At 40.2% G+C, this 14742-nt stretch overlaps 1 protein-coding gene across 1 annotated transcript in view; it reads left to right on the forward strand.

Moving 5' to 3' along the window:
• The first annotated feature begins 14009 nt into the window (after positions 1–14009).
• Positions 14010–14742, forward strand: part of LOC124000596 (partitioning defective 6 homolog alpha-like) — a 39497-nt gene continuing 38764 nt past the window's right edge. The window contains exon 1 of the mRNA XM_046307096.1: positions 14010–14275. Within this exon, the coding sequence (XP_046163052.1) occupies positions 14180–14275 (96 nt within the window). The 5' untranslated portion in view covers positions 14010–14179. The remainder of the gene's footprint in view (positions 14276–14742) is intronic.

The raw sequence follows: 14742 nt of genomic DNA on the forward strand, positions 1-14742 counted from the left end.
CATTTTATCCACATCTTATTATTATTAATATTATTCAGCATGGAAGTATACTGAACAAAAATATAAATGCAACATGTAGAGTGTTGGTCCCATGTTTCATAACCTGAAATGAAAGATCTCAGAAATGTTCCATACTTACAAAAAGCTTATTTTTCTAATGGTGTGCACAAATTTGTTTACATCCCTGTTAGTGAGCATTTCTCCTTTGCCAAGATAATCCATTCACCTGACAGGTGTGGCATATCAAGAAGCTGATTAAACAGCATGATCATTACACAGGTAAACCTTGTGCAAGGGACATTAAAAGGTAGCTCTAAAATGTTTTTCGTCACACAACACAATGCCACAGATGTCTCAAGTTTTGAGGGAGCATGCAATTGGCATGCTGACTGCAGGAATGTCCATAACAGCTGTTGCCAGATAATTTAATGAAAATGTTTCTACCATAAGCCACCTCCAACGTCATTTTAGAGAATTTGGTAGTACGTCCAACCGGGCCTCACAACCGCAGACCACATGTAACTACGCCACCTCCACATCCGGCATTCACCTGCGGGATGGTCTGAGACCAGCCACCTGGACAGCTGCTGAAACTGTTGGTTTGTACAATCAAATAATTTCTGCACAATCTGTGAGAAACCATTTCAGAAGTTAATTTCTTAAAAACTGTTCCACTACTGTCGTTCTCTCTCTTTGAGTCATCTACTCACCAAATTGTATGCACTGCAGTGTTATCTAGTTGTAGCTTATGCTTTCAGTGCTAGATTCATTCTCTGATCCTTTGATTGGGTGGACAACATGTCAGTTCACGCTGCAAGAGCTCTGATAGGTTGGAGGGCGTCCTCCGGAAGTTGTCATAATTACTGTGTAAGTCTATGGAAGGGGGTGAGAACCAATTACCAACCTAGGTTTTGTTTTGAAGTCAATGTACCCGTAGGAGGACAGAAGCTAGCTATACCATGGTGCTACCCTACAGAGTGCTGCTAAGACTACTGTAGACCATTTGAAAACAGTGTGTTTTAATAAATGATTTGGTGACATTAATATATTTAGTATAGTTTTATCTAAAAAGGATAACTTTAATGTTTCACTATTTTTATTGTTATGAAATTCACTGAGGAGGATGGTCCTCCCCTTCCTCCTCTGAGGAGCCTCCACTGAAGTACACTATTACAACATTTCTGAGCAGGGTGTAGGTAAACAATGAAACAGTAAGATAAAAGTCTTCAGAAGTTCATGTGATAGTGTCTGTATGTACTCTAGCGATGACCATGGGTGCCACTGCATTGGTGAAAAACAAATCCACCATCTCCTTCTTGCCCATCACTGCTAGTGTGCCTGGGGGATTGTTCCTGTTGTTCACGACAACGGTAATTGTTAAATATCAGATTCATGCTGCCGTCAATCCATTTATGACCAACCACCCTGGAGGCCTCGGAAATACTGACTGGGTCTGCAACATGTCAACACAAAAATATTGACATTTTGACCATTAGGAAGAGGAAATATGGAAAGTCACTCAGCTCTTGTCACCCTGTAAGAATGACATTTTCTGCACAAAGTCATCGCTTCTGTGTATTTTCATGGCAGGTCAGTATTGGGCAAAATAAATTATATTCAACTCAAATATTGCTACAAAAAAAACAGAAACCCTGGTGTTTTTATTGTTTGTCAGCCTCTATAGTGGTCCCTCCTACAAAAGTTGCGAACTTAAAACCCGGGACTTAGAGGTACCCAGTGTCACGGCTTCATTGCTCCAGACCACCACAAGGGGGAGTTAGAGTACTCACTACGCATTTGGGTCCCACGGTTTTTATATGACCAATCATATCGAGTGGTTCCAATGACGAATTTGACACGGAACCACCCCCTCTCTGGTGAGTTTCTTCAGCAAAGATGGCTGACAAAACATTACGGGGAGGCAAATGTAAGTAGTTATAACGTCATAACAAGTCAAGCAAAAAATGTACAATTGAGTGGAATATGTTAGTTAATGTAGAAACAAACGATTGTGCATATTTTGTCATAAAGTTAATTTACGAAAATCGCTATTTTGCAAGTTTTTCTTCTGTCATATCCAAAACCAGGTGTATCAAACTCCATTCTGTGAATGATGCTGTGTCTGCATGTATGTATACAATTATACACTTCAACAGTGTTTACCACTCCTGCTCCTCGGACATCAATGATTACACATTGTAGCTATCCAATAGACTAGAAACATTATTTTGTAATTCATAGATACAGAATAAAAACAGTACATCCTGCAATGACACGTGGAAGAGAGCAGGAACGAGATGGGAGTAACAATCCAGGCTATTTGATCTGAGACCGGCATAATAATGTAATGAAACAAGCAGGGAGCAGGTTTCGAACACTCAACATTCTAGCCCGAAGTCCAGCACGCTATCAACTTTGCCCAAATTTATTAAATGGTGGTTGGGGCCGCTTATGGATAAAACACTTCATCTATTGAAATCTTTAACATGTGGAAAGGGTCAAAAGTATTATTACTAGTTTTTCACAAGCGTAGCAAGATGGGCTATTAGCTGAACAATAGACTATTCAACCTTTACTAAAGACTTGTCTAATAATCTTCATTTTAATTTGACTTTACAAACAACAAGTGGGCTGAATTGGAGTCTATTTCTTCTGGGCCCAGACCTATATAAATTAACTTAACTGGCAGGCTATGAGGCATTATTAGGCCACCTTACAATTGCAACTGGTCAAAAATGTAGCATCCTACAATTATTATTATTATTATTATTTGTTTGAAATGTATCCATTATTTTACCAGGTCAGTTGACTGAGAACACATTCTCATTTGCAGCAACGACCTGGGGAATAGGTACAGGGAAGAGGAGGGGGATGAATGAGCCAATTGTAAAACAATAATTTAAAGAAAAAAAGTCTGCACGTTAGATCTAAACAATGTAACTAATAATTAAAAGCGCACATTTGTAAATCCCAAACTCTAAAAGTAATTGGAAAGGTAGATACAAATGATGTGTGGCACAATAAAGAATGGAAACAAGATGTAAACAAGATGCTGTGTTTTTATTTACAGTAGTGATGGACAACTGGAGGCATTTTGAAAACAGGTTTTCAAACGCTTGTTTTTCACAACTGTAGCAGGTGAAGCCCATCATGCAAATGTTTCCTATTAGCAGGACAATAGACTTTGTATAACCCGGCTACTGTTGGGAAAAATCCCCCAACTTGCAAAGTATTCGATGCTTAAGTACTCTGCTAAATGACTTAAATGTAAATGTAAATGTGTTACATTTCTAACTCAAAACAGCAGTACAGTATTTATTCAGCTGTGATCTGGGCCTGCAGGAGGCGTAGTTCTTTGTTTGTCAGACGAATCATTGGGTTGAAACTACAGAACAGGACAAAACAAGCGAACACACATGGTTAATGTTCTGATCATTTTTTTTAATGTGAAAATGTGCAGTAAAGACCAGAAGACAATTTAATTAGCATTATTTTTTAGCATTATTATGTCTACATTATAGTATCGTAGTCTACTGTACCTGTTCATTTTCCTGGGCTTTCGAGTTCGGCGCTAAACAGGCATCTGATGATAGTGTTTGCGAAAAGCACTGTCCGTGACCAAAATCTCGAAGTCTACTAGTATTTTTGAAATGTCTCCAGTATATTCTCCGTTCCTCCTGAAGGTCTAATCTGCTCACTGAAATGAAGAGATCCTGGCCATGGTGCTACAGTATAATCAAAGTGAGGACAATCTGCAATCTGCTGTATACTTATAGCCTATTGTAACCTAAAAGTCATGCCTTTCCTCACCCCACCCAAAACTACACCCTAAACACAGTTACTATTCCAAAACGAGTTGTTAATAAAAATGTAAAAATCACATTGAGACTAAAGAGAACAGACGGAATGGACATCGTTTTCATCAAGCCAGCTTCTTTCTATGATGCTACCCGTTCCAGGGTTAGGACTGTAACCGCCAGCTTCTTTCTATGGTGCTACCCATTCCAGGGTTAGGACTGTAACCACCAGCTTCTTTTATGGTGCTACCTGTTCCAGGGTTAGGACTGTAACCACCAGCTTCTTTCTATGGTGCTACCCGTTCCAGGGTTAGGACTGTAACCGCCAGCTTCTTTCTATGGTGCTACCCGTTCCAGGGTTAGGACTGTAACCACCAGCTTCTTTTATGGTGCTACCTGTTCCAGGGTTAGGACTGTAACCACCAGCTTCTTTCTATGGTGCTACCCGTTCCAGGGTTAGGATTGTAACCACCAGAGGACTTGAAAATGAGCTGGAGCTGAGAGGATCACCAAAACTAAAGGTATTTTGGTTTCAGAGCATTTTATATTAAAAAAAGAGAAGGTATATAGCCTATCAATGTGTAGGCGTACTGTATAATAAAATCGATAATTATGTATTAAAACGTGAATGTGTTTCAACCATGCGTACAACGATCCGTGGAGATCAGTGGACAAAGGGCTGGACATTGGGTTGCACTGAAAAAAAACGCATGTTTGCCAAGAAAGAGGTTAGGGAAGCTAGATTCTTATTGTGTAGGCAGCATTTGTGTGTTGGAGTCACTTTTAATTCTTAATTGATCTACCGTTTCTATCATAAGCCACTGTAATCGATGGGGGCTCAGGGCGGTACCATTCTTCTCATCTGATGAAGGTGCTCATGGGTGAGATTCAAACTTGGAAGACTGAGATCGAGTCATTAAAGGTAGACCATCAGAAAGAGAAACATTATCTGAGGGCAGAGATACGGGCGAAAGCTGATGCATTGGTCCAGAGCCAGGTGGTATTGGTGGAGAGTCACTTCTCATTAGTGGAGAGTCACTTCTCATTAGTGGAGAGTCAGGCGGAGAAAGTGGCAAAGAATGCAAACTTGGTTGGATCCCGAGGCAAATGTGGCTTACCAGTGAACCTCTGGGTGTTCATCATTAATACTGTGTCTCAGAAGTTTCCAGCCATGACTGATGCAACCCAAAAAATAATTAAAGACAGAGTTAATGAGCACTTGAGTTCACAGAGAAAGTCTGGACGTGGCTTGCTCTCCCTTATGTAAGGAATTAGGCACTTTCCCGTGTTTACTACAGTATGTACTGTATGCTATGTTTTGTTTAAAAAATAATGATAAAAATAATAAAAATAATATTTCAAAATGCTGATCTTTATTTAGTTATGGATCCACAACGAATTACTTGTTCAAATATGCCATGATATTTTTGAGATATGTGTTGAAGCAAGTGATGTCTATATAGCTACTTTTTAAGAACAAATTCTTATTTACAAGGACTGCCTACTCCTTCCTCCCAAACGGGGATTTGAACTCCGGTCTCCCACTTGCCCCGCATTCTGTAGTACAGACATGGCCTGCTCTCCCTTATGTAAGGAATTAGGCACTTTCTCATGTTTACTACAGTATGTATTGTAGACTGCACAGTAGCCTAATAAACAAACAAACAAACACATTTTGTTAATAAAATAATGATAAAAAATACTCTTTCAAAATGCAGATGTTGATTTAGTTATGGACCCATAACAAATTACTATGGGAATAAATATCACTGATTTACAGAAATATTGGAACAAAGTTGTCTAATGAAGGCAAACAATTTAGAATCCTCCGATCCTGTAGCCTCCTCCCACGTTGCACAGCGCCATAGAAACCCTGAGGGATTTGATTTTCGTTTTTCTCTGAATAGAAACACAATAATATTAATCAAATTAATTAAGCCAAATTTCTTAAAATCAATCCCATATACTATGTTATTACAAAAAGGTTTTACATTAACTGGTAATGCCAATGCTGAGTACTATCAAATGCTTCTCAATATTATCAAATGCTTCCAGATGCCCTTTGGTGGTCAAACTAGCAATAACTTGCAGTAACAGAAAAATTGTCAGAGAATTAAATGACGTGCCACAGAATACTGCAGCAGCACGGAAGGTGTGCCGCAGTATGACACAACTTTTAAAGGAGGAACCAGACGTCACATTTTTTAAATGGATTTTAATTTATTTATGGATAGCCAAGGGCACACTCCAACACTCAGACATATTTTACAAATGCAGTATTTCTGTTTTTAGTGAGTCCACCAGATCAGAAGCAGTAGGAATGACTCCTTGTTCTCTTAAAAAGTGTTTGAATTGTACAATTTTCCTGTCCTGCTAAGCATTTCAAATTAGTCCTTTTGGATATCAGTGAAAATGTATGGGATTAAAAAATAGGGAGAGTACAGTAAATTGAGCTAAAGGGCTAAATTGAGCCATCCTTATTTACCAAAATGAATAATTTGATCAAATAGTTAGGAAGAGGTCATCATTACATGGAGTCTGTGAAGGAAGAAACCACATGGTAAAAGTGGGGAGCTCGTTAGGTCCTAAACAGATTTTCACCAAGTCAAATTAATTTATTGTGTTTAGAGGTTTCATGATGCTTGTATTTAAACCAAAGTGGATAATTTTAAGATCATTACATGAGTTGGGGTCTCTATAAGCATCAATATGATGTCCTAAAACTAGCATGAAAGTGCATCCCTGTAGCTGTGTGAATTCGCCAAATGTAAATTCTTGAGGTGGAGTAACTCTGCTGCAAGATCACGGTCAAACCAGCGGCTGAACCTGTTTTTTATTCTCATTTTCTTTATGGGTCCGTGTTTGTTTAACAATACCACTGAAAATATCAAAAAAAGAAGGTCCAAGTGTCTTCGACACAGGGGATCAAGCTGATTCTATACCATTTTACAGAAGCCAGTTCATGAAGGAATGCTTGCTCATTAAAGTTGTTTAGCAAGCGTCTATGACAAATCAGGACAGGTTGCTTCACTGAGCAGCCATTACAAACACAGGATGTAAAACAGTGATCACTAAGGTCATTACAGAAAACACCAGACTGATACCTATCAGGATTATTTGTGAGGATAAAATCAAGAAGAGTAGCCTTTTCTGTGTGTTTGGAGTCATACCTTGTGGGATTGGGAATAATCTGATAAAGATTTAGGGAGTCCCATTGCTTTAGGACTTGGTCAGGTGGTTTAAGCATGTCCCAGTTTAGGTCACCTAGCAAGTGTGTTTGTGTAAGGGGCCAGGAGAAAGCTTAGGGCAGGTAGGGTACAGGCCGGTGCTGATGGAGGACGATAGCACCCAGCAACAGTCAACAAATAGCTATTTGAAAGTTTAATATTTAAAACCAGCAAATCAAATTGTTTGGGGACAGACTTGGTGGAGACAACTGAGCACTGAAGGTGATTCTTGGTAAAGATTGCCACTCCCCAACCTTTGGAAGATCTGTCTTGCTGAAAAAAGTTATAATCAGAAAGATTAACATCAGTATTCGAAACACTTTTCCTTAACCACATCTCAGTAATGACCAACACGACAGGAGCTGTGAACCAACACTTTCAATTGATCCATTTTAGGTAAAAAGCTTCTAGTGTTAACATTCAGAAAACCCAGGCTTTTACAAGAGCATAACTCAGTGATGCAGATAACAGAAAATCAGAATTGGTGCTAGCAACAGTAGATGGGCCTGTGTGTACATGCACATTTCCAGATATCATCGTCAGTAATACAATCAAGGAATGCAAAGGACAAGCAGAGCTCTGCAGTGCTGATTTATGACATCTGAATGTGCATCAGATGGCAACAAGATCATATTGTACAACAATTTAATTAGGTAACATGAATACAAAGCCAGCGAGAGGTGGTTAGAATGGGAAGGGAGTCCAAAAGTCTGTGTAACCAATAGAGAGTCAGAACCCCAAGTTTGGGAACAAACACAGTCTGTCCCACGGTTGGGTAAAGAAAATTCGTAGTCAACAAAGCATGCAGGAGTCATGAGGCAAATAGCAAAATGCACCAGAAAAAAATAAAATTATAACAACTTGGGACTAGTCATTGTAAGATCAGAGTCACTCGCCCCAACAGTGCCTGTGTGATGGAGGCGAGCGAAAGCAGACAGGGCAGACGGAGAACAGATCGCCAGGTGGAGTCCAAGCAGCAGTGCAGCAGACAATGGGAGTAGGTGTGAGAAGCTTGGGAAAAGCTTTATTTCTGGAGGAAGATTTCTTGTAGAATATCCCGCTGCGCCACTCAGGAGGCCGATAAAGATGAGTTTGGCCCAGTGGGAGTGAGATTTTTGGAGAAGGTGGATCCAGACCTTTTGGCTGATCTGTATGTGGTATCAAGTTGGGTGGTTGGGTGGAAAATAACCTGAAGGGGACTTGTGATGTTTTTTTTTGTAGTTCTTCCGCCCAGAGGGAGCGGGCGCTCCGTGCCACGCAACTCGGGTCAATCATCTGTTTCTTGCTTTGCTCATAGGAACAGGGCATCATTGAAAGGAGTGATTTCTGGAGAAGAGTTAAGTGTGGCAGTGGAGCAATTGAAGTTGAAGATTCATGGTGTTTTTATCGTGTTGTTTTTACCCCCTTAATTTTTTAAAATTACCTGTATTTGTGAAGCCCGCCATTTGGTACAACACAGACCCAGTGGGGAGCGTGGTGATACAGAAGTGACACAGTCAATCCTTTTGAGTTTTGAGTCTTTACCTGACAAAGTCATGTTAGGATATATCAGTTATGCTGTTGGAGCTTTTGTGCCGAACCCACTGTGGTGTTTCAGGTGTTATGTTTATGATCATGTTGCAGCAGTTTGTAGGAGGGAGATTCCAAGATGTGGGAAGTGTGCAGGAGGGCATGGGATAGAGGATTGTGTAGTTTCGGTGGGAAAAGTTATGTGTCAACTTTAGGGGTGCCCATGTTGCTGGGAATTGGAAGTGTCCAGTGCGAGAGAGGCAGGTTGAGGTGGCCAGGGTCAGAGTAGTGCAGAGGGTGTCTGTCTTATGCTGAAGCAGTGAAGAAAGTAGAGGAGGATGGGTCAAGGGTGAGGGATCCTGACAGAATTCCTGTGAGTAGTAGATCTGTGCCAGCACAGAGAGATAGGCCAATGAGCTTCTTAGCGTTCACATCAATTATACCGCAGGAATGGGAAGTAAATCACAGAAAACAGATGTTGTGGTGGCAGCTGCAGAGAAGTACTTGGTTGTACCAGACTTGACTGTACCAGAAGAGTTACAGGGTGTGCTGACCCGTCCTAGGCCGTTGGTTAATTTAGTGGAATAGGGTGGTGGGTTTTTAATGTCACAAAGTATAATGGATTTATACACCAGTCCAGTTGGTGGCGGTAATGCAACATATTGGATGCCAACCGCCATTAAACCTAATTGAAGAAAAAAACAATTCTGGGTAATCCACAGCAGGTCTATAGAGATGTGTTGTGGGTGATTTGAAAGTTGAATGGCTCAGGGATAGAAACTGTCATAAAGTTGTCATTAGGTCATAACAATCTAATCTCTCCCATGTGGGTTTTATGCTAGGTAAGTTTGCCCCGTTGTAACTCAAATGCATCTTCTTTAGGAATGCTGTTAATATCCTTTTGATGACTGAACATTCATCAATATACTGTGTCCCATTATTGCAGGTAATATTTTGTTGACGATTGTACGAAGTATAAATGTTTTTATAAGTTCATGAGCACCAGCTAGCTTGTTAGCTGTGTCTGTTAGCCTGGTTGTTAGCCCAGAAAGTACTGTGTGGTGCATTCTATTTCTTCATCACAAGAGTCACTTTAAGTCACTTTTCAGGTTCATTTGATATATTTTGTATACTAAAATGGGTGATTGTAGTTTATTCTGTTGTACACATGAGAACATTTGAAAATAATGTATATGTTTTTATTATAGTAAACTAGGAATTACTAGAAATAGTTTAATCCACTATTACAATCACTATAACTTTTATAGGCATTTAGATGTCCTTTTTGTTAGTATATTAAACAGCAACTATAAGGATAATTGTTATGGGAGTGCTGTTAATAACCCTTTAAAGACTGAACATTCATCTATACTGTGTCCCATCATTGCAGCTTGGCAATAAATGAACTGTCATCCAACACTCCTTCGTGTTGACTCACTGACTTGGGAGATGGGACCGAGAGATCACATATGGATAATGTATGTGTGAAGGAGTACAGTATTCATAGTTCATGCTCTCTTTAGTTCATGCATCTTTACCTATGTTAATGTTTACTCTTCCTGGGCTGCACCTTAGAACCAACCCTTTTCCCCAACAATGGCTGGCCTGCCTACTAACTATTCAGCAAACATATAGACTAGCATTTACCTAATGCTTTTGTATTGCCATCTGTAGCTGAATTGGGCAGTACATTTTTCATGGCAAGAACAGTAGAATACAAAATAGATGGACAATTTAAGCAGTGGACCACTCAGAAGACCCTAGTGAAATAATTAAAAAATATTCGCCAAAGGGAGATAATGCATTATGTCCACAAGGTGGCATGAGTGACCAATTGTTCAGAGCAATGGTATGCTGTGAGACCACTTGCAACAGAAAATTCCCCAAAACACATTGGATATGTGGTGGATAGGAAATGTGATGGACTATTTTGATCTTCAATCACCTGGTAATAAAATAAACATAGAGACATATATAAATGGTTCTGGAATTGGCATTTATTTTGACCAATGGCTTTGGGACATTACAAATAGCAGAACTATGGGAAGCATGACAACTGATGAATAGAATTGGTGAGAAGACAGACCAATGATATCTACAAGACATAAATGGATGCTTTTTCCTTTCACAATCTCGCCATCTCAGAAAGGTATGTTATGTGCTGATATCAGATAAGGAACTTTCATGACTTCATTGAAACACAACAAGGCCATTGTAAAAACGAATACACTATGCGTGCGCGAACACACACAGACAGTATCTCCTCTCAACTGGAGAATAAAGAGCATGCGTTTCAGTCAGGTGATCTTGGTGACCTTTCACATTCCAGTTACAGTACTCAAATCTCAAGAATAATACTTGTTTTCACCAGTCTAATTTATTTAAGTTATGTCAATCTTAAATCCTCACAGTCATGATTAATCACACTGAAATGTTATGGATTTATGGATGAGTAAATAGACAAAACAAGCATTCAAATAAGCTAAGTACTTTTTATCTTCAAGGGACACAAACAGCTAAATAAGCTTATATATGATGTGTTATGCTTGGCATTTCAACCAGACAAAAACACATTTCAAGAAAGAATGTGCACAAGCTTGTATTTCTCCTTAGGGCTATGAATGCACATGGCTGATTGTAGGCCAACATTGAGTGGTTCTCTCTCACGACTGTCTCTGCACTAGTGTCTCCTTCAAAGTATATTAGAGTCCCCCATCACCGTGAAACATTCCTCAGAGTTAAGTCTCTTTTTGTTTTGATGCTTGACTCAGAAATGTTTGAATCCTCCAGTAAGACGTGTGGGACCTCTACAGCAACTTTCCCTGCACCATGCCGGAATCCTTTGACTAAAGCCAGAGGAATGCTGGGTAGGTAGCCAGGCTGCTCTGAGCCAGTGGATCGGGCCTGGTAACCTGCTGAGGTGTGGGAGTCATAGAACTGAGGGTATGCATGGCCCAGAGCAGACAGGCTGGTCTGACAACATTACTCAACCGCCTCAGGAATCTTCTACAGCATTCTTTCTTCAGAATTTAGAACACTGCACAGGTTCCACCTGCATCATCCACCTTGGGTACACTGTGTTGTGTTTACTGGGGGATGGCTTGCCTATGTATATTTACAGTACTAATAGACCCTTTCATTCAATGAAAAAAAGGCCGCCAGTTCTATCTCATGAATCATTTAAACATCTGCTGCTTGCAGATGGGTGTCTCTCTTAAATTCTTTAACCCAGGCAAGTCTTCAGTACTATTGATACAAGTTTGAATATGTATTAATGCTCAGATAAGTTACAGTAAAGGTACAGCATGTTTTTGTCCATATAAAATCTTATCAGAGAAAAAGTGTGGAGGAGACAACTGTTGGCAATTAAGTAGATTCATCTAATTTATAAATGTTATCTTCGAAGAGGATGTGAAAAGGTGCATAACCAGAGAGGTGGCCGTGGAAAGGTAGTAAGTACCACAACAGGGGGATGGTGGCAGCTATTGAATATTGCAACAGGAATAACAAACATAAGACTGAAAACCGCCCCCCATTGTCTATTTGGTAGCAGGATATGAATAGAGGCATCTCAAAGAGGAAACATCACTTGAGCGTCGTCACCTGTACCTGTTCCCCCCACCCCTCTATCTATCAGCTATCACAGGGCTTTAGATTTCCGTGCTTGTGCTTCTGACATATGCTATTCGAAACTCTAACATTTGCCCAGTAGTTTACTGTAGTTTCCCCAAATTAGAGACGTCAGACAAATTCATCACTTTGTTTTAGAAGAATGTTGCATTTCAGGATACCAGTTAATTTAATATTTCACAGAGAAAACCTGTTCTTAGTAGTATTTTCCATCACTATAGAGTGAATTACATTCCTGTTAGATGAGAATGTTTTTCCAGGGCAGTCGCCAGAAGGACAGGGAGTCAGGGGTGGGAGCATTATATATCTTATCAACATTACTGCTCAGAAACCTGACATGGCTGACTCACATACAGTAGCTTACATTCTTAGGCAACAACTAGTGGAAATTCTGATGGAAGTTGTCCTTTGACTCTCAAGGGTGCGGCTACAGAGGTGAAACTGCAAACGTATAGGGTTTCTTTGACATGCACCCTTTCCTCCCGGGTGATGGAGTTTTATGAGCAGAATCTGTTTATCAGCAGCATTAACCAAATTAAATAGATTTGTGTTCATGTGGGTAGGCTCCTTGGATACCTGCGTGCTGACATGGAACATGCATTTACAGGAACCTTCCTCTGAGAAGAGCTCAGGAAATTGCTTGTCCCCCTTGGCAGCGGTGTGAAGATCAAAGCACTGGCAGGCGTTGAGCAGTATCCACTGAGGTTGCAGGATTATCTCTCCACATACCTGCATTCCAGCTCTCTCCATCATCTGAGACACTGTGGGGCCCCGGGAGGGACCTCCAGACTAAATACATTTGCTTCTAGAGATCTGGTTAGGTTTTAGCTGTTAGTCAGGATGTTGTCATTGTCCCAGTCTGAACAGGTTGAACTGTGAATAAAGAGAAATATGGTACAAAATACAGGGGTGAAACAGAAAGGTTGAGATCACAAACATCTCATTGGTGAATTTAACAACACAAAATGAACAATCTAATCCTTAGTATCCTAATCTGGAAAGCTTTTGAGGCACTTAGGTAAAACCCTATTCATGCTCCTTAACAAAGTGGATTGAGGGCACAAAAGAGATGAAACCTGCATAAAGAAAAGCATGAGATTGGGCTCTGTTTCAAAATATCATTAAAAAAAAATTGTTTTACAAAATACGTGTTTTGACTGTGATTGGGTAGATGTGTCTTGTCAATGAACAGTTAAAGTTAAATAAAGGTAAAATAAAAAATCAAATATCTTTATTATTTTGAACAATTGTATTACCTGCCTCAAATTAATAATGGCTTACTTATTGATGGGGTATATTCTCAATTGATTGATTAAAATAGATGCCCGGCCACATCTGCACACCACTACCAACACTTTTCCTCGACATGCATTCACATACAAAGTGTATGCGGGCAATAATGTGGTAAAAATGGGCCTGTTTGTTGGGTCATATAAACATTGCAATTTTTTCAACAGGTAAAATACCACAAATCCTACTTGAAAGCATTATATGTTGTTTTTCTTAAAGTTGCCGGAATACCACGTGCATCAACTTTTATACGTACATTTGTACAGCCTAAAAAAAACAAAGAAACTTCTATTCGATCAAATAAGCTTCACGTAACTTCACTCTCTCATATACCATACAAAAAAGGGCTTATCTCATTGACAGATTTTGGGCCGAGTAAATCCTGTCGCTTCGCTAACTATCTTCATTTATCCTCCATCTTTGGCCTTGTCTCACCTGCTCTATGCTTCCTGGTCTCCAGGGCAACCAACACCAACTGAAACATTTCATCTGACACCACGCACGACCCGATCCCCGCCTTCAAGCGGCGTGTCTAGCTGACGTCAGTGTTATTGAGGCAGTGGTGTAGCTCTGCCCATAGTGAGGAGAACAGATACAGATCTGATTCCTATTACAGCACCAGGACTGTACCTGTGCGTCTATCTAGCCCCATGTTACTGCGGGCAAATTCGTTTACAACGAAGTGACTGACTATCTACTCAAATCTGCTTCGAGGAAAGCCTGTGGATGGTTCAATCCACCGGGGTTCAACGCGCAAACATGTCAAGGCATCAGAGGACCCCATTGAAAAACACGAACAATGTGGTCGAGGTCAAAAGCAAAGTAAGTGGCTGGCTAATTCATTTCACATTCATAATGCGGTTACCGTGGAACGAACCGGTAGACCGCGGTTTATTGGTTGGTGGACTACTGTATCAGGCACGCGCGGTACCCATGGCTAACAAAATCAGGATGTAGCCTATAAATGGGATTGTCCGTATTGCACTACCTGTCACAACGGGGCTCTTGAATCCCCCCTAAACGAATCATATCTGAGCGCGAAACACTGATGTTCGTGTCCTTGATTTATGCTTGTCACCACGACGTTCCGGGCGCGAGCGTGTCTGTCTCTATCCATGGGGGTCGTTATTATTTATTACAGTCACAAAGTCGTAAACCCCGCCTATTTCTAATATGTATTCACTTCAAATCTGACTTTAAACCTATCCCTAATATTAACCACACTGACAATCTTATACCTAATAGTATACCGAATCCTAAACTTAAATTAAGACTAAAAATATCATTTT

The sequence above is a fragment of the Oncorhynchus gorbuscha genome, linkage group LG02, assembly GCF_021184085.1.
Source record: "Oncorhynchus gorbuscha isolate QuinsamMale2020 ecotype Even-year linkage group LG02, OgorEven_v1.0, whole genome shotgun sequence".
NCBI classification, from domain to species: domain Eukaryota; kingdom Metazoa; phylum Chordata; class Actinopteri; order Salmoniformes; family Salmonidae; genus Oncorhynchus; species Oncorhynchus gorbuscha.